General features: G+C 39.2%; 1 protein-coding gene and 1 pseudogene across 1 annotated transcript in view; both read right to left on the reverse strand.

Moving 5' to 3' along the window:
• Positions 1 to 4,628: 4,628 nt before the first annotated feature.
• The window catches only part of LOC114029326 (protein farnesyltransferase subunit beta), a 108,860-nt gene continuing 89,470 nt past the window's right edge, over positions 4,629 to 24,018 (reverse strand). Inside the window, exons 10-12 of the mRNA XM_027843715.1 lie at positions 8,601 to 8,712; positions 7,448 to 7,562; positions 4,629 to 6,346 (exon numbers count right to left, since the gene is read on the reverse strand). Coding sequence (XP_027699516.1) covers positions 6,221 to 6,346; positions 7,448 to 7,562; positions 8,601 to 8,712 — 353 coding nt within the window. The 3' untranslated portion in view covers positions 4,629 to 6,220. The remainder of the gene's footprint in view (positions 6,347 to 7,447; positions 7,563 to 8,600; positions 8,713 to 24,018) is intronic.
• The window catches only part of LOC114029337, a 4,009-nt pseudogene continuing 177 nt past the window's right edge, over positions 20,187 to 24,018 (reverse strand).

A 24,018-nucleotide genomic window follows, 5' to 3' on the forward strand; every position in this document is an offset into this window, starting at 1 on the left:
GGCACAGTGGATAGAGCAGTGGCCCTGGAGTCAGGAGGACTTGAGTTCAAATGTGACCTCATCAGCTGTGTGACCCTGGGCAAGTCACTTAACCCCGACTGCCTCGCCAAAAAAAGAATTATTTCTGAGCAACCAACCTTTTGATTATGAGCACCATCATCATAGCTAGCATTTCCATAGCACTTTAATGTTTATAAATAACCTGTTTTATCCTCCCAGGGATAGGTGTTAACCCATTTTATAGGTAAGGAAATTAGAACAAGGTAAGCTTGGTTTTGTCATTCTCTCCTAACAAGGTACATCTGTCCACATTGCAATTCTGAGTTCGCTCAATGCTACCAGTGAATGGCAACCACAATTTCCTCTTACTATAAAATCATAAGATTTAGAGATGGAAGAGACCACCTCACCCAACCCCTCATTCTCTAGGAAACTGAGTCCCAGAGAAATGCCTTCCCTGGGTCCACAGAGGCTCACTTAAACATGAGCACACGTTAATTTGGTTAACTTTCCCAGGAAACCATTACATGACTCGTGACAGAATATTCCAGGCACAGATAGATGGTTTGCATGTCACACCAAGGGTACAGAGGCACACCTGTTCCTTCCCCCAAAAAAGATTACAAATACCCTGGGCAAATCCCTTAACTCCTGTGCCTCAGTTTCCTCTTCAAGTAAAATAAGGGGGCTAGAATCTAAAGTGTTGTCCAGCTCCAAATCTATGATCCTATGATACTGCTTTTCATTACATTTGGACACCATAATCATATAGCACATAGCTCCCTGCTCTTCCTTTAATGTGTTTTCAGGCTGTAACACTGATGTGCACTATTACTGATTCTCATCATCCTATGTGAAAATAGAGACTATAACACCATATAGCTTTGCACAGATTCTACAAACTTGATACATCAGAAGGTATTAGAGTGATAGAAAGAGCTAACAAAATTGGCCATTGTTTAATTGCAGGGAAATCCTTAGCAACTACTCTAGTCAGGGGTACTGAAGGTAAGGAAGAGAATGGTCTCACATGGATGCCCTCAGTTGTTGGGCTTGTGGTCAAAGACCAGAAAAGCTGAACTGGATACTGTGCCACTGCAAATGACTCATGTGAGCTTTATGTTTAGAGAAGGGGAAGAAGGGAGAAAGTTATGCAGACGTTGGCAAAGAAAATCAGAGCATGGGCAGCCAGCCCCATTGGTTTTCCACAGTTGATGGGGAAATTAAGTTGGGAGTCTCAATCCTAAGAAGAAGTTAGGCCCAAGTCAGATGTCAAAAAGGAAACAAGTGGCCCCTAGCTCAATCAGAACACACCTACCTAAGACTACAGAGGTCATCTCAGCGAACAATTATCTTATTTCCATCTTAACTTTAGCTTCCATGAGTGAATGTGAAAGAAAAGACCCTTATGGAAAGGGTGATCCAAATTCCATGGTCATTAGTGTCAAACTTAAAAAGAAATGAGGGCGACTAAGTCAGATGTAAGGATTCCTGTAGGCCGCACACAATCTCAGTTTTAAAATATATTATCCATGTTTTATTGTATTTTTGTTTGCTTTATCAAATCTTTCTCAATTACATTTTAATCTAGTGTAGACAGCGCTTAGGAGTGCTATGGGCCACCTGTGGGTTGCTTGTTTTTACACCTTTAGATAACCAGAAGAATACTCAGTTAGTTTGGGGGCAAACGCTGGCCTGCAGGACAGGCCAAAGTTGTTATATTTCACCATTTCTACAAATATAACAATGTACTATCCTTCCTATACAAAGACCATACCACTGAGCAGGACCCATGGACTACTTGCAACATTTTAATGCTTTACTTGATCAAACATATTTGTCATTTAATCCCTGATCATTACTAAAGAGACCAAGAGTATAATAAGGTAGCCACTAAGAAACAAACAGTAAGCATGGAGGCAGATGTCAGTCTGATACAAGGGAAAGCTTCCTAGTAACTAAAGTTGTCTAAAACTGAAATGGACTGTTTTGAGGAACACCCACAGGAGGATATTGATAGGATTAGAAATCACGTCTTACACGGAACTGAGGGCATTTGGGCTGGAGAAGAGAATACCTAAGGGATAATGTGATATTATCTTCAAGAAGAGCTGCCTGTTTGGCCCCAAGGCTTGAGAACTCATCACTGAACTCTGTCTACCCCAACCCTGACTCCAAAAGGAAAGAAAATCAACCTTGTGCAAGATCTGCCACGGAAACACTGAGGTTAGACTGGATATCCACTCACTTATTCACCTGTCCCATTATTGTGACAGTTTCCATATCTGCAGGGTGAGGGCAAATGATATCTTGGAACCACTAACCATAGAAAGTTCATTGAGCTGAGCCTATCTTGAGGAACTCTCATGGGAACAGGACTTTTGGAACTAGGGTAAGAAATCTCTCTGAATCAGCTAAACAACACTAGAGTAGTTTGGGGGTATTTTTAACAGGAAAAACAAAATGTTACTATATTTATGAAATATCAAATCAAGACAATAATAATAGGTAAAGGATATTTTATAGTAGGTATAAACCAGGACCAAAAAATACCAGATACTCGGCCAAAGGGGAACAATGAATCAGGCTGAAATTTGGAAATGAAAATTGGAGTCTGATTCAAGTTGAATTTCTTTTCATTGGCCATCTCTGCCACCACAGACAACAGCCTTGGGATAAAGGCAAATACTGAGGCAGGAATTGGCACTAGAGGTACTGGACTGAATCAGACATGCAGCTCTCAAAAGAGTGAATGTGATCCTCTGAGGCTAGCCTGGAAGTGATACAGTCTTCCCAGAGTTCCAGAGATGACCCAGAGAAAGGTAGGAATTGAAATGACGCTATTTTACCCAAATCAAATCAACCTCAGGAATACAGCAAGGTAAGCAGCCATGTAACTGGCTTTGTTAACATTTCAAGTCAATGGTTTAGGCCTGGATCAGATACCAATTTAGAACCAAATAAGTAATGTGACATTGTGAGAATAAAGAGACTGGTCTTTCAACAGAGGCAAGGGATTCAAGGTAGGGGTATGGAAGGGAACCTCAGAAAGAAGACTTGCAGAACACAGAACTAGTAAGACAAGTCAGATGAGAAAGGAGTACGAACAGCAGCAAGTGAAGGATACATTCTGTTTTCAGTTTCATTTTGTGTTACCTTTATCAGGTGGAAGTTTGGGATTTAACTGGGCACTGAGCTTAACAGCAACTCTCCATTACTTTATTTGGGGGGGGGGGAGTACTTTTGCAAAGGAATTATCTAATAACATCTTGACCCCAAACAATCAACAAGCATTTATTAAGTGCCTACACACAAAGCACTGTGCTACAAGCTTGAGATACAAACACAAAAGTGATAAAGTCCCTGACCTCATGTGCTTACCATGTAAACAAACTGGGAAACCACCTAGTTAGTTCCCATCTAGAGCAGAAGGGCAGTTATGAGAGGGGCTCCTATCAAAATTCCCCTGAGAATAGTAGTATTAGGAACCCAAAACATTATCATCCCCTCCTCTCCATTAAAATCCTACCAAGATCCAATTCAGTTCCTAATAAACTCCATAAAGCCTGTCTTGAATCAGTTCTTTCCTTTCTCTGAAGTCTTATAAACATTCACAATTCATTTGTCAAGTAATGAACTGCCTCGTAGCTTCAGCTCTTGTTACTCAAAGCCTCTGTTTCAATACTGCTAACGTTAGCTGAAGTTTCTATAGCATGTTAAGGTTTGGCAAACACTTAAACCACATTATCTTAATTTCATCCTCACAACAACCCCCCACAGCTAGAGCAAGTATTGCTCTCATTTTACAGATGGAGTGGCTAAGTGAGGCTCAGCCAGAAAGGCAGCACCTCACCCATCCACTTGATGAAGTGGGACTTGATCCCAGGAAAACAAACCCTTCATCCAGTACTCTTTCCTTTCCACCACAGTCTCCTTCTAGAAACAGAGATATGGTCCAATGTCATATTTTATCAAAAAGTAGGTTACTAGTGATAGAAATATGTAGGTGGCACACAGATTAATAATAGGACACGGCCTCTCCCATGCTCTAGGTGGTTTGGTTAGGTGAGCCCTCTACTCAGCCAGGCACAAGAAGCCTGGACCAAAGCTAGTATCACTGTCTCTTGCCCTTAGCTGCTACTGACACCTACTCAGAGATGTCTTTTACAACACTCCCCAACCCTGCTTCCATACCCAGATGCAAGCTTACAGAAAGGGGCTCTGGCCTCCTAACTTTTCACATTTATGTTCTGCCTTCCAACCATGCCCTCCAAAAGTAAGGACCTTGTCTTCTTCTTTGCCTCTACCTTGCCTGTACATTGGGAGATGGACTTGACTTGTGATTCCAGTACTCTATGGATGAGAAAACTCCTTCCACCAACTGAACTGCAACTTACAGTCTTAAGAGTTGCCTCGAGCACTGTGACCTTAAGTGGCTTGCCCAGGGCTACAATGCCATGGGATTTGAACTCAGGTCTTTTTGGCTTCAAGGGCAGCTCTCTTACCTTGTGTATAATGGATAATAAATGTGTGCTATCAATAAAGCAAGATCCAGTAACCTGCAACATTACTTATTTCTGAAGTTTTTTTGTTATTGTTTTTTTACTGCAGAGGCCAAAAAAACACCATCATAATAAAAAATGTTACTATTTTATTATCTAAAGGAGGTAATACATAGCCCAGTAAGCAAAAGCAATAGGATATGAGAAGTGGAAAATGGCTAGAGTTTGACAGCAGAAATTCCTAATTCTGCATTTCTGAGCCACCCCACTATGGTCCATCGCTGCTTGGGCAAAGTCCAGGTCAGTAATGATGAGTTCCACTTTAACTGCAGCAGCAAATGGGTTTCAAGTCAGGAGACAGCCTTGAATGAGGTGACTAAGAAGAGATCCTCAGTATGGCCAGGCATCAGAGGCTCTGATTGGCCATAACCCTCCCCTCAGCATGAGCTCTCTCCATGACAAGTTTTACTCATTTAACTGCCTATGTAAAAGCTACTCGTCCTGAGGCTTAACCTCATTTCTATGACCCAACAATAGGCAGGACATTGAAGAATCCCAGGTCAGTGTTTAAAGTGAAAGCCTTAGTAGTGTTAACAGATGGGGGGTATGTCCTTGGATCTTCTTGAGGAGGATGGAGATTGAAGGAATGGGGGGCAAAGGGTGACGGTGCACTGAATGGTCACAGGCTCCAGCTACCTCACCCTCATGCAAGTACTCCCTGACGGATGCCAAGCTGTTTTAAAGGTACATGATGGAGGGGGCTGGGGAGTGAGACATAGGAATTTGCTTCCTCTTGCTGTGCAGATTTAAGCTGGAGGCTCATTTCCCACACTTCACTGGGCTCCCAGGTCTAGTATATAGCACCCAACAAAGAATAAAGTCCTGTCAGTGCAACTGTGGCCTCTTGGAGGAATTGAAATCCTCCAGTCTCCAATGCTAGAAAAAAAGGATTCAGTCTCTACTAGCCACAGGGAAAACTACATAGAACTTCCCACCACATCTACCTTCCCTTGAGATTTAGGGCAGCAGGTGGGAGCAATTACAGAAATGCACTGGGGCTTAGGTATCAATTGAATCCCTATCAAGGTCCTTTGGGACCTTAAAAGGACCTTTAGTGACGGCATGGCTTCAGATGGGCTTATTTGCTACTCCTGGAAGGGCATCTCTCCTGGCAAATTTACAGTGGAGTGCAAGCAGAAACAGCAGCAATTGATGCTAAAATACTCGCATACATTATTAGTTTAAATACAATTGTCCAGGCTTGGAAAGCTAACAGGAAGGTGACCACTTCCTTCTCAGCATGCAGTGCTCCCCAAGCACACCATAACTAGGCCAAAGCCGATCAGTGATTTTACATGGGCCGATTGGGTTTTGGTCTCACTGGCCCCCTAGGCATGAAAACAACAATGACAAAACACAGTGTTCTCCAAACCTGGGACCGTACGCGTGCACGTGTGTGTGTTTGTGTGTGTATGTGTGTGTGCGTGCGTATGTGTGTACACACATGCATGAATGCACATGTGCATGCACGCATGTGCGCGTGCACGCACACACACACACACACACACACACACACACACACACCTGTGTATTTAAGAAAGGGGAAAAATATAGCTCCATGGTAGCTAAGGCTTTCTTCAGCAGTGTGTACACCGTGGATACGCCGTGTACCGGGAAAGTGGGTATCGGAGTGGCGATCAGACGAGGCACAGGGCCCTTTAGTCAGTGGCAGCACAAGTTGCTGCCACTTCCTCCTCCACACATGGGATGGGCTTCTGCAGGAAATACATGACGGCCTGAACCACCTTGTCTGGTGAAATGTTGTACACAGGGTGAGTAGGTTGCTGCAAAACGAAGAACAGATAAATATACAATGAATACTTCCTTTCGTAGGGGTTCCAGTCTATGTTAATGTTCTTCTATTCTTTCCTTCTGAGATAAAAGCTGAAATCTCAGGTCTGGAGCAGGATGTCATCCTAGGTAAGTTTTCTCCAAACAGCAGCCTACCACTATCTCTCAGGAGTGCTACCCAAGTCTTAATCCGTGAAGTATCATTCTGGACCTCAATTTCTTCATCTATAAAATAAGGAGTTTGGATCAGATGGCTTCTATGGTCCCTACCAGCAGTAAATCTATGTTGCTATAAGCCTATGTTCCCAACTCAATGCATTTACCTTCACTCTGGCCAATATAAGCAATTGAAGTCAATAAGAATGAGTAATTAAAAAGGCATCAATTTTTAAAAATATAATGGTAATATTAAAAAGAGTAATGAAATTCTAAACCTGAAAACCACTTAAAGGAAAGATATGCAACTTAGACAGATTTAATGCAAATCTGTAAAGACTGTAATTTTATATATCTGAATTTTATCACTGGGGAAACCTTGAGTCTGCTAAGGTTCTTTGAGGGTACAATGTGGAGACTGACTCACTACTTCGCTGTAACTGCCATCAACCTGATTATTCTAAGTCTCCTGGATATTTGCAGACTGATCTGACTACAATAACCAACTATGACCTTCTGATTCTAAAAAAAAAAGAAATTGGAGGAGGGAGGCATCCACACACTAGAAAATAAACCAGCAGATAGATACCAAAGGCCATGGTGTGTGCTAGAACCATGGCCTTCCCCAGACTGTGGCTCTTTTAGACATTCAAAACAGGGAGATAGTTAGCTATGGTCTTCATTGAATCACCATCTAAACAAATCACCCCACATAAATAAGGGAAGAGGGAAGAGGCTTTGGTTTTGTGGGCTCCTTCCACAGTAAAGAAAATGCAATAGTCAGCTCTAGAAATTAAAAGTAGCTACTCTATTCTGAGCAACATTGTATTAAGCTTTCAGGGCAAGCTCTAGATTAGACAGCAGGCCAAGTGCAATGGTGACTCAAAGGACACAGGGAATTTAAGGCTGTGGTGTAAGAGGCCTCCCTCACATCTTACCAAGCGATTTTCTGGCACTCCCAAGACCACATCACATAGAATCTCTCCACTGCCAAAGTGCTGTGCTATGGATAAGCCGCTCAGGCAATAACAGGTGTGGTAGAAGTCCCTTGACCTACAGGGAAAAAAAACACTGTTGAGGAGAACTCTCTAGTTCAGAACAAGCCCCACAATGCAAGCTTATATTTGGCGTCTTTCTTTGGATCAAACAGTTGCCTAAAGACTCCAAGTTCAAGAGTACAGACAAATCAAATATATTGAACATGACAACAAATGCAAAGGAATCCATGTAGTTATAGAAAATGCAATTTTCCCAAACAGTTTTAAGGAAATTCTTTCATTTTTAAGCACTCTGCTCAGCAGATATGGATTCTATCTCCATTCAGTGAAACAATGTGACAATTATTTATTCCAGATATCTCCCAGAAAAGGTTGTGAAGAAAAACTCTTCAGGAATAGACTCGACACGAGAACAATCAATCTCCTCTCAAATTAAAAAACACCTCTAGAAACAGGCAAAGTCCTTTCTGATAACCTGCCAAGTACTACTATTCTTGAGGTGGACTTTCCCTGGACTGCCTAATTATCAGCAGCAAGCTGGCTGAGGCAGGAGGCAGGAAAGTCATGGTTGGTTTGGTTTCCAGGGGGTTGTTTTTTTTTTTTTTAATCATAGCTTATAAAGGCAGCTTATATTTGTTTTCCATCACTTAATCCAACTCTGTAATTAGCTGTTGTGATTACAATCTCTGTCAGGTACAATTACGGACTTTTAAATCCTGTTGTTCTTTTAAGTCAGCCTAATATTTAAGAAAAGAAAAGCCCCTATCAAGCCTGTTTGCCTACTACTGTGCTTCAGATTTCTGGAAACTAGTGGTGTGATGGGGTACATATGTTTAGGTATGTGTTAGCGGAAAGGACTAGAAGTCGACAGTGGTATCTGGACCAGGGGCACTTAGAGAAGTGAAGGGCCCGAACTGAGATTCTCTCCTTTTAAAGCACTAGCAATATGAACTCAAGGGAAAACCAGAGGGAACTAGGCCCCATCCCATATCAGCCTCTAAAGTGGTTGACATCTACCCATCACTGGAAGTCATCTAATTGTATATGGATGACTTCTGATTTTCCATCTTCCTCCTCTCAAAATAGAACTTACTTGCCAGGTTTATCTAGAAGCCCCCCTGCAGGGCACTGGCAGCACAGGAGAATATATTCCTGCAAGGCCTGTTGGTGAAACATCCAGCGACTCATACTAAGGGCAGGATCACCTATGGAAAGGGGAAAGAAAGCCTACGTTAAATCAGACAAAATGAGTCCGGTAATTACAATTATTTGAACTTATCTTAAAAATGAGGTACTGAGGGGGCATGACTGCTTTCACCTCCAGCCCACTCCAGATCTCCTCTGGAATCCTAAATGACCCAAACAGGGTCCACTGTCGTGGCAGCACACTCATGTCATCACTATTACAGCATCAAACCTAGTGAGTAATCCCATATCATAGTTCCTTCCAGGCAGATTACTCATTTGGTTTCATTCTTCCAATGTTAATTCTCCTACCTTACTTAATCCTGTTTTCATACCTGGGACTGGTTTAGGATCTTTCATCCTACCTTTCTTAAGAAATTTTCTTTAGTGTTTCTGTGTCTAAATAAATGATACTGGTCCCATCCACTGTGCTCTAATCAGCTAAGAGAACTCTAAGCAGGAAGAAATGTGATTTTTATCTCTCATCTACTTCCTAAAAAAGTCTTAATTTTTAAAATTATTTTTTTTCCCTAAAAGAACTAGATTTTTTTTTTCCATTTTGGTCTTTACTTAGCTCCCAATGCAGGTAGATTTTTTTAAAAAATAAACAGTGTTTTAATAAAACACAAATTCATTTCAAAGTATTTGGTGCTAAGAATTTTCTCCACTAAAGAATGCTAACAGTCCTATGGCATTTTTTTTTTTAATTTTTAGTTAAATTTTTTTCAATCAGCAAAGATCCACCTTCTCTCCCTCACAATGATCCCCAGTTGAGAAATGAAGACAAAGTCTCTTTTACAAACACATGTAGTCAAACAAAAAAAATTTTCACATTGGCCATGTCAAAAAAATCATGTCTTATTCTACACTGATTCCTTCAGCTCTGTATCAGGAAGTGGGTAGAATATTTCATTATGTTATTGCTCTATAAGAACTGATGAGCAGACATTTCAGAAATATATGGAAAGATTTACATGAACTGATGCTGAGTGAAGTAAGCAGAACCAGGAGAACATTATACACAGTAATCAGAGTCCTTAAATCTTTCATAGTTATCTTGCCTTTATAATATTATTATCATTCAGTGATCTAAAACAATTCCAAAGGACCCACATGATGAAAAATGCTATCTATCTCCAGAGAGAGAATTGATGAACTCTGCAGATTGAAGCATACTTTTTTTTTTCTTGTTTGTGTGTGTGTTTTCTTTAGCAACATGGAATACAGAAATATGTTTTGCATGACTTCACGTGTATAATCGATATCAAATTGCCTGCATTCTCAACAGGTGGGGTAAGGGTGACAGGAAGAGAATTTGGAACTCAAAATTTTTAAAAATGGGGGCAAGCAAGGTAGCACTGTGGATAGAGCATCAGTCCTGGAGTCAGGAGGACCTGAATTCAAATCTGGCCCTCAGACACTTGACACTGGCTGTATGACCCTGGGCAAGTCACTTAACCCCACTTCCTAGCCCCACCCCCCCAAAATTTTTTAAATGAATGTTAAAAAATTTTTGTACATAACTGGGAAATATTTAATGAAAGAAAAATATATTTAAAGAGAAAATAAGTGAAAAAGCAACACTATTGTCATTGTATAGTATAAATTGTTCTCTTAGTTCTACTCACTTTACTCTGCATCAGCTCATGAATCTTCACAGGTTTCTCTGAAATCATCACCTTCATTATTTCTTACAGCACAATAGTATTCCATCACATTAACATATCGTAACTTATTCTGCCATTCCCCAATTGATGGACACCTCTTTAGTTTCCAATTCTTTGTCACCAGAAGAACTATAAATATCTTTGTATATCCTTGGAGTTTGTTTTGTTTATAACTAATCCCTCCTTTATCTGCCCTCCATCTAATTCTCCCTTCTCCTTTTTTTTCTTTCCTATTTCCCTGTTGAGTAAAATGTATTTTTCTACTAAATTCTGTGTATATGTGTGCATTCTCTCTCCCTTTGACCAATTCAGATGAGCGAAGCCCATTTTTTGTGTGACTCCCCTTTTCCCTCCTTTCTTGTTTATATAGATTTCTGCATGTGTACCCTGATTATGTGAGATAAATTTCCTTAATTTTTCTCTCCCTTTTACCTCCAGTGTATTCTTCTTCCTTTCCCTTTCCATTCTTCTTCAAGATCATCAAGACATAAAAGAACCTATGCTATGCCTTTTGTATAATTAGACTATGATCTCTGATGATGATAGGGTTCAGAGGGGGCGCATGTCATTTCCCCATATGAGAATGTAAGCAATTTATCCTTGTTTTAGTCCCTTATGATTTTTATGTTTCATGTTTAGCTTTTTACATTTCTCTTAACTCCTGTGATTGCACTTTGAAGTTTCTGCACAGCTTTGGTCTTTTCATCAGGAATGCTTGTCAGTCGTCTCTTTCACTGAAGGACCATTTTTTCTCCTGTAGCCTTCATTTTACTCAGTTTTTCTGGGTAAGTTATTCTTGGTTGTGAGTCTATATCCTTTACCTTCTAGAACATCATATTCCAAGTTCTCCACTCCTTTACAAGAGTGACTATTAAAGCATGTGTGATCCTGATGGTGGCTTCTTGGTACTTGAATTGTTTCTGAATTCTTGCAGTATTTTTTCTTTGACCTGGAAACTCTGAATTTTAGCTCTAATGTTCCTGGTAGTTTTCATTTTGAGGTTTCTTTCAGGAAACAGAGTATTCTTTCGATTTCCAATTTTCCCTCTGGTCTTAAAAGGTATCAGTAGTTTTAGGATTTTAAAAAATATGACTAGGCTTTTTCATTTGGTCATGGCTTTCAGGTAATCCAGTGTTTCTTAAAAATGTCTCTCCTAGATATGTTTTTCAGGTCAACTGTTTTTGTTGAGAGATGCCTTATTTTTATGAGGTACTTTTACATTATGAGATACTTTTTTTTCCCAGTCTTTTGACTTTGTTTTAATATTGTTGTTTCATGGGATCATTAAGCTGCTATTTAGTCAATTTTAATTTTCAGTTTGTTAAGGTTTTGTAAATTTTGTGCCAATTTGTTAATTCACTTTCCAAGTCTTTCTTCCATAGTTCTCATTTCTTTTCCAATGTTTTCCTCTAACACTTTCATTTAAATTATTTTTTAAAATTTGACTTTTTTTTTTAAACCTTGCTTCTTCTCTTCCACGAATACTGGCTGAATTTTTGCCTGAGATTTGTTTTTGAGACCTTGCTTGTAGGAGTCATTCTCTTCTTCGAGGTTCGTGTCTTAAGCATCCCTGTAACCATAATAGCCTTCTATTGTAGAATTCTCATTTAATCATTCTTCCAACCTACTTCCTCACTTCAGACATTATGTTAGGGCCAGGCTCTACACAGTTTTGCAGAGAATGTCTGGGTTGGTCCTACTGATGTTTCTTGGGAAGAATGTTGTGTCATTCTAAGATCTCAGGAGCAACACAAGCTATAGACCTTCAAGTTATGTTCCCAAAATAGTCTGTACCAGAACAAATTCTAAGTTCTGTTCCCCTGGTCTCAGCTCTACAAGCTCCTGACCTGGCTTTGGATCTGGCCAACACATCACTAGGCTTGCCTCCTTTGGCACTTCAGTAAACTGCCACTGAAGTAGGCTAATAGCTTTGTAGTTCTTCTAGTTCAGAGCAACAGAACTGTAGGCTTCCCTTTAGTCTGAGACTCTTGGCCTGATTAGTTATTTTTGGGCTTCAGATTGGGCTAGAAACTGGAACCTCTGAGATCCTGCTTCATAACAAGGATCTGATCCACATAGCTGATTGCTTCTGAACTTGTTCTCTGCCTGGCACAACCGCTCCTTACCCTGTTATGTCACCTCTAGGTACAGGTCCCCTCCTCAGTCTACCCTAGATCTATAACCCACACCTGAGTACAGTGAGCAACAGAGCTGACAGTTGGAACCTTTTCCTGAACACTACACAAATTTAGGCCCCTTTATGCTGGATCTGGGACCTCCTCTTGCTCTGGTGCACAGTCTTCCCTGTACTGGAATATTCCACTGTCTGCAGAACTCTCTATGTCTCTCTATGCTGACTTGGGCTCAAAAACTATTCACTTTTTTTGTTATCTCGTATTTCCTAATCAGGATTCAGTCTGGTGCATTTTATTCAAATGATTCAGATTTTTTTTTGGTGGGGGTGGGGTGGGTAGGAGGTAGAAAAGGAATAGGGGAAGCTCACTGCTTCTTCCTGCTACTCTACTATCTTCCCGACACACTTACTAGGGTCTTAAAGTAAACCAGAAGAGTTTCATTATCTTTCCAGGGTTTTTCCTCTACCTTTTTCTTAGCTTGGAAAATTGCCCTATGAAACATTTCCAACTATTCCTCTGACACTAAAGAGGACAATGACAGACTACCTAAGCTTTTATAGCTCTCATAATGAACCATTATGTGAATTTTGATAACTGTGCCATTTATTAGGCATGGTGGGGCATAGCTGTAGTCCTTGGTACTGAGGAGACTGATGGATTGCTTGAGCTCAGGAATTCCAAGCTATAGTAAGTGTAAAGCCGATTAGCTGTTCATACTAAGTCCAGCAACTGGAGGAGTTAGGGGGTGGGAAGGGAAGCAGCAAGCTGCCTAAGGAGGAGTAAACAGGCCCAAGACAAAAAGAGAGCAAGTCAAAGTTTCCATGATGACCAGCAGTGGGATTGAGTTTTCCTAAAGCTTTTGTGCATTTTTTAATTTTAATAACTGAAGCTGTAGGTATGGGAAAAAAAAAGGATCTGTGAACAGGACTGAAAAAAAAATTGGCTAGGGGCAGCTAGGTGGCGCAGTGGATTCAGGAGAACCTGAGTTCAAATCCAACTTCAGACACATAACATTTACTAGCTGTGTGACCCTGGGCAAGCCATTTAACCCAACTGCCTAACCCAAAAAAAAAAAAATGGCCAAAGATTAGTACAACTACATTACACAATTGGGTATAATGCATTCTTACTGCAGATTTTGTGACAAGTGTAAAATGACTTAAATAGATAAACTAAGTCTATAGCTTTCAGTACTGGACTCCATATCAGGAATGAGAAGAAAATTCAAATGATTGGAGAGCTATGACTAACTAACATGTGCCAATATAACAAACATGATGATGCTACCTAGTTTATTGACTTTAGCAAAGGATTGTTTTATAGAACCAGACAAAATAATAATGAAGTTCATCTGGAGGAACAACAGGTGAAAAATCTCAAGGGGAGTTAAGAAAAAAAAGTGAATGGGGCTTACAATTACCAGAGCTCAAATTTAACTACAAAGCAGCAGTTATCAAAATGACTTGGTACTGGTTAAAAATTAGAAAAACAAATTAGTGGAATACAATAAACAAACAAATAAGACCTAGAAGTAAATGAACTCTAGTGTTTCCTAAAACTAAGAACAAAAATTATTGCTGGGTAGAAATCCTTATTTGAGAAGAAGTGCTTGAAAAAATGCAATTTGGCAGGAATAGGTTTAGACCAGCATCTTATATCATGTCACATTAAAATAAAAATGGATATACAACCTAAACATAAAAGATCACATCATAAAAAAAATAGAGGAAAATAGTAAATAACTTTTCCAATGATAGACTGGGGAGATTTCTTAACCATCAAGGAACAGAGGATATCAAAACACAGAAAATTATTTCAGCTATATAAAATTTAAAAGCTTTTACATGAATCAAATGACTATTGTTAGAAAAAGAAAAGTTGTACAATATAAAAATTATTTGCATCAAGTGTATCTGATAAAAGTTTAATTTTCAAGATATACAGGAAAATGACATAAATGTATAAAACCAAATGTACAAAACAATTTCCCTAACAGAAAAGTAAGCAAAGGATATGGATATAGTTTTATTCTTTAATTTTTAAAATACATTTTATGGATGCCTTTTCTCTTTCCATCAAAGCTATGTCTCACACTCTGTCTAAATGGAATTTTTTTATTAATAAATTTATTTATTTTTAGTTTTCAACATTTACTTCTACAAGATTTTGAGTTCCAAATTTTCACCCCATCTTGCCCCTCCCCCCACCCCAAGATGGCATGCATTCTGACTACCCCTTCCCCTAGTCTGCCTTTCCTTCTATCACACTCCACCTTCTCTTATCCCCTTCCCCTTCTATTTTCCTGTAGGGCAGGATAGATTTCTGTACACCATTTCCTGTATTTCTTATTTCCCAGTTGCATATGAAAACATTTTTTTTTAAACATGTGTTTTTAAAACTTTGGATTCCAAATTTTCTCCCTTCCTCCCTCCCCACCCACCCTCACTGAAAAGGCAAGCAACTCAATATAGGTTATACATGTTGGAATTTTTTTTAACAAGGAAAAAGAATTAAGAAAAATATCCCATATGGCAACTATGTCTGACATACATAGAACTTTCTGTGTGCAATATTCATTATTGTCCTGGCCCTTGCAAGTGAGCATTTTAATAGGATGACTATAAGCAATGAACAAATGTGGAGGAAAGATGATGTGCCGGTAAAGTCCTGACTTTAACCTCTCCCACAGATAGTTGCAACAGCCTCTTAATTGGTCTCTTCCTACTCCAATCCCTCCTCTACACAGAGGCCAAAGTGATTTTCCTAAAACACAGGTCTGACCATGCTAACCCTAATTCAAACTCTCGTGGTTCCCTATTCCTTCTAGGATCAAATAATCCACCTGGCATTTACAGCTGCTCACTGCCTAGCCCGGTCCCTTTGTTCCAATATTCTTATGCATAACTCGCCTCCTCGGCAGCCTCCTTGCTTTCCTCCATACATGAGGCTCCGTCTCCTATTTCTGTGCTTTTGCCCTGTCTGTCCTCCATACCAAGAATGCCTTTTTTTTTTTTTTTAACAGTTCCTGGCTTCCTTTAAGATTCAAATCAAGTCCTACCTTGTATACAAGTCCTTTCCTAATTCCCCTACCCCCTCGACCTGATGGTGCATTCCACTCTAAGGTTACTTTGCAGCTACTCTGACTGTATCTTATATTTACCTGCTTATATACATGTTCTCTCCTCTACGAGAATATCAGGTCTTTGAGAGCAGGGGCTGTTTTTTATTTTCTTTATAGTTCCAGTATTGGCATAATGCCTGGCATATAGTAAGCACTCAGTATATGTTTATGTCTCAATAATCCCCTATACCTCTTTGCCATGAGAGGGGAGAGCTGTTTCATTATTTGTTCTCCAGGTCTTTCACTGATTTTCCATTTATTCAGAGTACACTTTCCTTTTAGTTATCTTTTCATTAACATTGTTATAGTCATTGTCTATATTATTCTCTCAACATATAAATTTAAAAAAAAAGAAATATAAACTATCATTAACCACATGAAAAAAAGTATCCTAAGTCACAAATAATGAGAAGTGTTCATTTTAAAAATTTCACTAAAATTGGCAGATATTTTAAAATAGCCAATGCTACATGGGTTGTGGAAAGTCAGGCACTCTAATACTCTGTTGGTAGAGCTGTGAATGTTAACTATTCTAGAAAACAAATTGGGATCATTTGAGAAAAGTTACTAAACTGTTCACTGGTTTAGCCATTCCAATTGGCAGATACCAAAAGTAACTCAAAGATAAAATGAAAAGTCTCAGATGTACCAAAATATACATAGCAGCATTTTCTGTGACATAAAACTGGAAACAAGGTAGGTACCCATGGAGTGAGGAATTGTTAAACATATTTTGATATTATTGATACATTATATTATGAATTATTGTTGCGCTACAAGAAATGGATATTAGGAATGTAAAGAAAAATGTGAAGACTACTATGAACTGATAGAAAGTGAACTAAGGAGAAAAATATATACAATAACACTAATAACTCAAATAATACAGAATGATAACTAAACTCAGAATACATTCAATGATCAAGACTGAATCCAAAGGTCAGATAACTATGGATTCCAAACGTATCACAAACAGCTGCTATACTGTTCTACTTAACTTCATTACAAAATGACAAGAAAGGGGCTAAATGGATTTTGAAGTAAATTCTACCAAACATTTAAAGAACACTTAATTCTAATATTATATAAACTATTTTTAAAAATAGGCAAAGAAGGAGTTCTACCAAATTCCTTCTATGACACAAATATGGTTTTGGTACCTAAACCAAGGAGAGCAAAAACAGAGAAAGAAAACTGTAAGCCAATTTCCCTAATGAATATTGATGTAAAAATTTTAAATAAAACATTAGGAAGGAAACTACAACAATATATCACAAAGATCGTAATTATGACCAGGCAGGATACCAGGAAAACAGAGCTGGTTCAATATTTGGAAAACTACAGAATAATTTACCATATCAATAACAAAACCAATAAAAATTATGTGATTATCTCAATATATGCAAAAAAAGCTTTTGATGAAATACAACACCTATTCCTATTAAAAAAAAAAACACTGAAAGCATAGGAATAAATGGAGCTTTCCTTAAAATGATAAGTAGTATCTATCTAAAACCATCAGCAAGCATTATCTGTAACAGAGATAAGCTAGAAGCCTTCCCAATCAGGAATTAAGCAAGGATGCCCATAATCACCACTATTATTCAACACTGTACTAGAAATGCTAGCTACAGCAATAAGAAAAAAAATTGAAGGAATAAGAATAGGCAAAAAGGAAACAAAACTATCACTCACTGCTGATGATATGATACCTAGATGACCCTAGAGAATCAACTGAAAAAGTAGCTGAAACAATTAACAACAACATTGCAGGATATAAAACAAACCCACACAAGTCATCAGTATTTCTATATATTAACAACACAGAGGGAAGAGACAGAAAAAGAAATTTCACTTAAAATAACTGAAAACAGTGTAAAATATTTGGGAGTCTCCCTGCCAAGATACACTCAGAAACCAGATGAACAGAATTTAAAAAAAAATTTTTTTCATACAAATAAAGGCAATTAGAGAAATATTAATTACTGATGGGTAGCCAGCCAATATAACAAAGATGACAATTCTACCTAAATTAAGTAATTTATTCAATACCATACCAATTTTATAGAACTAGAAAAAACAATATAAAAATTCATCTGGAAGAGCAAAAGGTCAAGAATATCATCATGGCAATCAAGGAAAAAAAAAAAGAAGGAAGGCAGCCTAGCATTACCAGATTTCATACTATATTACAAAGTGGTAATCATCAAAACAATCAGGTGCTGGGTAAGAAACAGAGTGGTGGATCAGTGGAAGAGATTAGGTACACAATATACAGAAGTAAATGACCATAGTAATACAGACTCAAAGATGCAAGTTTTAGGGGGCAAGAACTCGATATTCAACAAAAACTGCAGGGAAAACTGAAACGCAGTCTAGCAGAAACTAGGCATAAACCAACATCTCACACCATATTCCAAGATAAGGCCAAAATGGAGACGTGATTTAGACATAATGGGTGATAGCATTTGTTTTTTGTTTGTTCTTCATTTTTGAAGAAAACCAATGACATCCTGGGGGCAAGGGAGGAGGAATGCTGTTTTGACTCAGGCATAAACTGGATTTAAGTAAGGCAGAGTTACACAAAGTCATCAGCCTCACTCTCTCTTCCAGAGTCATCAAAGTCCAATGTTAAGACAAAAGTCAAGACAAACTGGTGATGGCCTGGGATGCAGTTGATGACTTTGATGTCTTCGATGTCCGACCAAGCTCCAAGTGCTCCACGGAACCTGCTTCAGCCACCTTCATGGCCATTAGAACAAATTGTTCTCATCTGCACATTTAGCTCTGGGGAAGTCTTTACATGCTTGGGGTAGACACCTCCCTAACACACTGATGGTTTTGAGGCTTGTCAGTTACCCTCAACTTGATTTAGCCAGTCTGCCGAGATGGTTTAGCAGGGTGTCACCACTGTGTATTCTATGTCTTCTTAGAGCCACTATGTGAGTTGAGCACCAGGCAAATGCCAAAGGTGAATGAACAGTCCTGAAAAGGGCTTGGCAAGCCCTCACACCTGAGGTGCTAGTCCTCCTTGAACACCCCATACATAAGCAAATTAGGAGAGCATGGAAAAATGTACCTGTCAGATCTATGGCTAAGGGAAGAGCTTATGGCTAAATAAGAGACAGAGGGGATTGTGGGAGGTAAAATGGATAACTTGGATTACATTAAATTAAAAAGATTTTGCACAATCAAAACCAATGCAGCCAAAATTAAAAGGAAAGCAGGAAACTAGGGAAAACTTTTTAAAGCAAGTATCTCTAATAAAGGCCTCATTTTTCAAATATATAGGAAAACAAGCCAAATTTTTAAAAATAAGAGCCATTTCAATGGCCATGATTTATATGAACAGGCAGTTTTCAGATGAAGAAATCAAAGCTATCAGTAGTCATATGAAAAAATGCTTTAAATCACTAATAATCTTTTGTTTGTTTGTTTGTTTGTTTTGACGAGGCAATTGGGGTTAAGTGACTTGCCCAGGGTCACACAGCTAGTAACTGTTAAGTGTCTGAGGCCAGATTTGAACTCCTGACTCCAGGGCTGGTGCTCTATCCACTGAGCCACCTAGCTGCCCCTAAATCACTAATAATTAAAGAAATACAAATTAAAACAATTCTGAGAAACCACTTCACACCTATCAGATTAGCTAATATAACAGACAAGGAAAATTACAAATACTGGAGGGGATGTGGAAAAACAGAGATACTAATCAAACTGTTGGTGTTAATTGTGGTCTGAACATTCTGAAGAACAATTTGGAACTATGCCTCGTCAACCATTTACCAAAGGTTTGGTCCAATGAAATAAACAGAATCAGTTTCTCCCTTAACTGAAGGTTTGCCCTAGAACAAATAGAATGAGGGTCCCCTTTAACCAAAGGTTTGTTCAAGAACAAACAGAATAGGGTTCACCTTACCAAAGGTTTGAACAAGGAACAAACAGAATCAGACTGTACATGTGCTATAATATGTTTATTTATTCTCATTAAGTCAGAGAATCATGCATGATGGAGTCAGAAAACAATTTTGAACTCAGAGGTAAACAAGCAGAAGGAGATCCTTTATACACTTAGAGCAATTCTAACTCAGGATGCCTGTATCACCCCAGATTTATAGTCTCCGTACGTGTTTAACCATAATGTGAGAAAGGAATTTTTTTTTAAATTAATTTCTTTTTAGTTTTTAACAATCACTTCCATAAGCTTTTGAGTTTTAAATTTTCTCCCCCTCCCCACCTCCCTCCCCAAAACAGCATAGAATCTGATATAGGTTCTGCACATACATACCTATTAAACATGTTTTCACATTAGTCATATTGTAAAGAAGAATAAGAACCAATAGGAGGAACCACAAGAAAGAAGAAACAAAACAAAACAGAAGAAAAAAAGAGCAAATTGTATGCTCTGATCTGCATTCAAACTCCATAGTTCTTTCTTTGGATGTGGATAGCATTTTCCATCATGAGACTTTTGGAGATGTCTTAGATCCTTGCATTGCTGAGAAGAGCTAAGTCTATCAAAGTTGGTCATCACACAATGTGGCTGTTACTGTGTACAATGTTCTCCTGGTTCTGCTCATTTCACTCAGCACCAGTTCACACAAGTCTTTCCAGGTTTCAGAAAGGAATTTCTTTTTGTTTTTTAGATAAAAGTTTATGAAATATGTTTACAAAACTGAAAAACATAAAAACCATAGCTAAACAGTACAAATATATCAATTCCAAGTGGTCACAACAGACTGAGGTTCAGCAAAGTCCTTTGGATGCAATGATTTTGGGATTTATCGCAACACTTTTTGTTACATTGTGGGTCTTGTAAATTCCAATGAGCCTGTCAGCAATCTCAAACATGTTATTTCGAAGTGAAATGATTATAAACTGGGCATTTTTCGTTTGTTCATATATATAAAATGCCACAATGGACACATTTTTAAAATCAAGGGCCGCATCAATTTCATCCATGAAATAAAGAGGTGCGGGCTTATAATGGTGGAGAGCGAAAACCAGAGCCAGGGAACTAAGCGTCTTCTCTCCTCCTGAAAGATTAAAGATCTTCTTCCAACTTTTTTTGGGTGGCCGGACACTAAACATGATTCCTTCAGAGAACGGGTCCAGGCTGTCAACCAGCTCAAGTTCGGCATCACCTCCCAGAGTCAGCATCTGGTAATTCTCCTTCAGCTTGTTGGTTATGATGTTAAAACCTGCCATGAATTCATTAAGTCTCAGCTTCCGAAGGTCTTCATAGGCCTGTCTGAAGCGCTCCCGTTCAGTGGTGATCTTGTCCAGCTCCGCCACCCGCTTCAGGTACAGCTCTTCCTTCTTTTTATACTCTGCGATGGAACCAAGGTTTGGTTTCATTTGATGACAGTGGGCTTCCAGAAGAGCAATTTGATTCATTAGAAAATCAGGACTTTGGATTGCTTCAAGATCCTCTTGGCTTAGAACAGAAATCTCTTCAACTGGATTATCTTCTATTTGATGCAATGATATTCTTGAAATCTCCTTCCGCCAGTATTTTACTTTAGAATGATGTTCAGCAATGTGACTGTCCAGCCGCTCAAGTTTTAACCTAACACTAAGCGCATCATTTTGAAGGGCATGCTCATTTTCTTTTATAGCTTTTATTTCCTGAAGCAGGTTTCGATGCTCCTTCTGGACCTTGGGCAAGTACTCCCTGGCTTCTTTGGAATTCCTCTTGACTTCTTTTGCCTTCTCTTCGAGGTTTTTTAGTTCATGGGCTAGGTCTTTCACTTCTTTCTCATTATCCTTTACTTCCTTCTCTGTACAAAGGACAGAATCTTGTGCCTTTTTAAGATTTCTGTCTGCTGTCTTTACTGCTACTAGGGCTTTTGTGATGGCAGATGCACATTCATCCAACTGCTGGATGATCTTGTCAAGTTTGTCTTGCTGGGCTTTAAGCTTATGATTATTGATCTCCACAATTAAACTGTGCAGCCTGTTGACTTCGGCTTCGACCTTGCCAGCCTTCTCAGCAACATGTTCGTACTCTTTCTTGAAAATACTTATATTTGTTTCTAGCAGTCTCTGCTTCTTTTTGTCAGGGGCAGTATCACGGACATTGGCTTCAAGCTCTTTGACTTGTACGTCCAAGTACGCTTCTTGCTCTGATAGACTCTGGATGCTTGCAGTAAACTTTTCCAGTGTGCTCCTCATGCCATGCACACTGTGACGCCGCTCAATAACCGCCTCCTCGAGCCGCGCTCTGCGTTCTTGGATCTGAACAGCTTTCTGAGAGTCCTCCTGCAATCTGGATTCCATTTGGGACACCTCTTCTTTGGAGACCGCGATGACAGCTGAGGGACCCATCCTCCCTTTCATTTGCTTGCTTCCGCCGCCAGTCATGGTGCCTGACTCTTCTATGATTTGTCCCTGTAAAGTCACGACTCTCCATCTCTTATCTTTCTGAAAGGCCACTCTTGTTGCCTGGTCCAAGTTGTTAGCTACTAAAGTATCACGTAAAGCAAAGTAAAAGGCTTGGCGAATCTTCTCATCTTTTACTTGTACTAAATCAAACAACCGAGGTATGTTTTCAGGAGTCTGGATTGGGTTCATATTTTTTTCTAATACTTTAATCTTATCTAACCCAATAAATGTTGCCACTCCTATATTTTGTTTCTTGAGGAAGTTCACACAGACTTGGGCTGTATCAATGGTGTCAACAACAATGTAGTCCAGGGCGCCACAACAAGATGATATGGCAATGTCGTATTTTTCATCAATGGCTCCCAAGTCTCCCAATCTTCCATATATTCCTGGAATTTTGCCAGATTTTTTCTGCTGAATCAATGCATTATGAACTTTTCCTCGACTGTAACTTGTTGCAAGAGAGCTTTTTGCTTCTTCAACTTTTTGAAGAAGATCCCAAACTGAATTTTCAATATCTGCTGCTTCTTTTGTAAGTTTTTGAAGTTCATTTTCTTTCTCCCTTCGGTCCTGTTCCGTAGGAGGTAATTTAATTTCAAGATTTCTAATGGCAGCTTTCCTTTCTTTCAAAGTCTCAGAAGCTGTAGTTAAAGCCTTTTTGACATCACTTAATTGAGATACCGCAGTGTTATGGTGACTGAGGTAGATATCAAGCTCAGATTGGGCGACATTCATCTTAGATCGAACTTCATTTACAGTTTTACTAAATTCCATGAGTTCTTTTTCATGGCTCTCTTTTTCCTCCTGAAGTTCCTTGGTTTCCTGTTTAAGGCTATCCATAATTTGCTTCAATTTTTCCTCCTCCTTCTCCTTTTCCTTTTCCAGAATACTCTTTTTAGCTGTTGTTTCAGTGATTATCTTCTCACTGCTGGCAGGTACACCTTTAAATTCTTCAACCTTTTCCTTATCTTTTTGGAGCTGCTTCTCAAGTTTCTTGGCCTTATTTTTAGCATGTTTTATTTTTTCCCTAACTTGAACATCCTCCAAATCCAACTGTGTAAATTTCTCTTTGTTTTCCTCAATAAGTTTTGTAACTTTATTGAGTTTCTTTTCAACGTCTTTTAAAGCTTTAGTCTTGGCTTTCATTTCATTTGCTAGTTTACTGCTCTTCTTGTTAATATATTTTGTATCTCCACGAATTTTTTCCTTTTGATTTTCCATTTCAGCAATTCGTTTCTGCAAATCATAAATGTAATACTGACAGACATGATTCTTTTTCTTAAACACTTCATTCTCCAGGATGAGAAATTCTATGGCTGTATTTTTCTCTCCTTCTAAGGCATCTTTTTCTTTCTCCACCAATTTAACTCTGTTTAACTTCTCTCCTCTTCGCTCATTTAATATTTCAACTCTTCTACACAAGATCTGAATAGGCTGTTTTAGTCGTCCACATCCTATTACGTTTTCTAAATATTCAAGCATACCCTCATCATGTTCAGTATGGCCTTTTGGTTTCATCATAGCAATCTGTTCAACTTCGCCCTGCAAGATAAAGAATCGATTGTGGTCCAGGTCAATCCCATGGCTTCGGAGGAGATTGCGGATATCCCTAAATGTTTTTTTCTTCCCACTTATGTGGTACACAGAAGTATTATCTCTATAGGCAGTTCGAGATACACAGAAATTGCTGTCAGGAACAACTTCATAATCGTCCTCTTCCTTGTCCACGATCTTCTGGAAGTGCACCTCCACCGTGCAGCTGTCCAGGTCGCGGTGCTCGTCTGAGTGGTGGATGAGCACGGCCAGCTTCTTGGAGCGGATCTTCTGCGCCCGGTAGCCAAACACGAAGAGCATCGAGTCGATGACATTGGACTTGCCGCTGCCGTTGGGGCCCACGATGCAGGAAAAACGCTTGTGGAAGGGCCCCAGCAGCTTGCGGCCCGCGTACGACTTGAAGTTCAGGTTCACAATGTGCGTGATCATGAGGCGCGGCGCCCCCAGCTCGTTGGTCACGGCCGGCGG

Source organism: Vombatus ursinus, unplaced genomic scaffold (assembly GCF_900497805.2).
Source record: "Vombatus ursinus unplaced genomic scaffold, bare-nosed wombat genome assembly UNPS02014926.1, whole genome shotgun sequence".
Lineage (NCBI taxonomy): Eukaryota > Metazoa > Chordata > Mammalia > Diprotodontia > Vombatidae > Vombatus > Vombatus ursinus.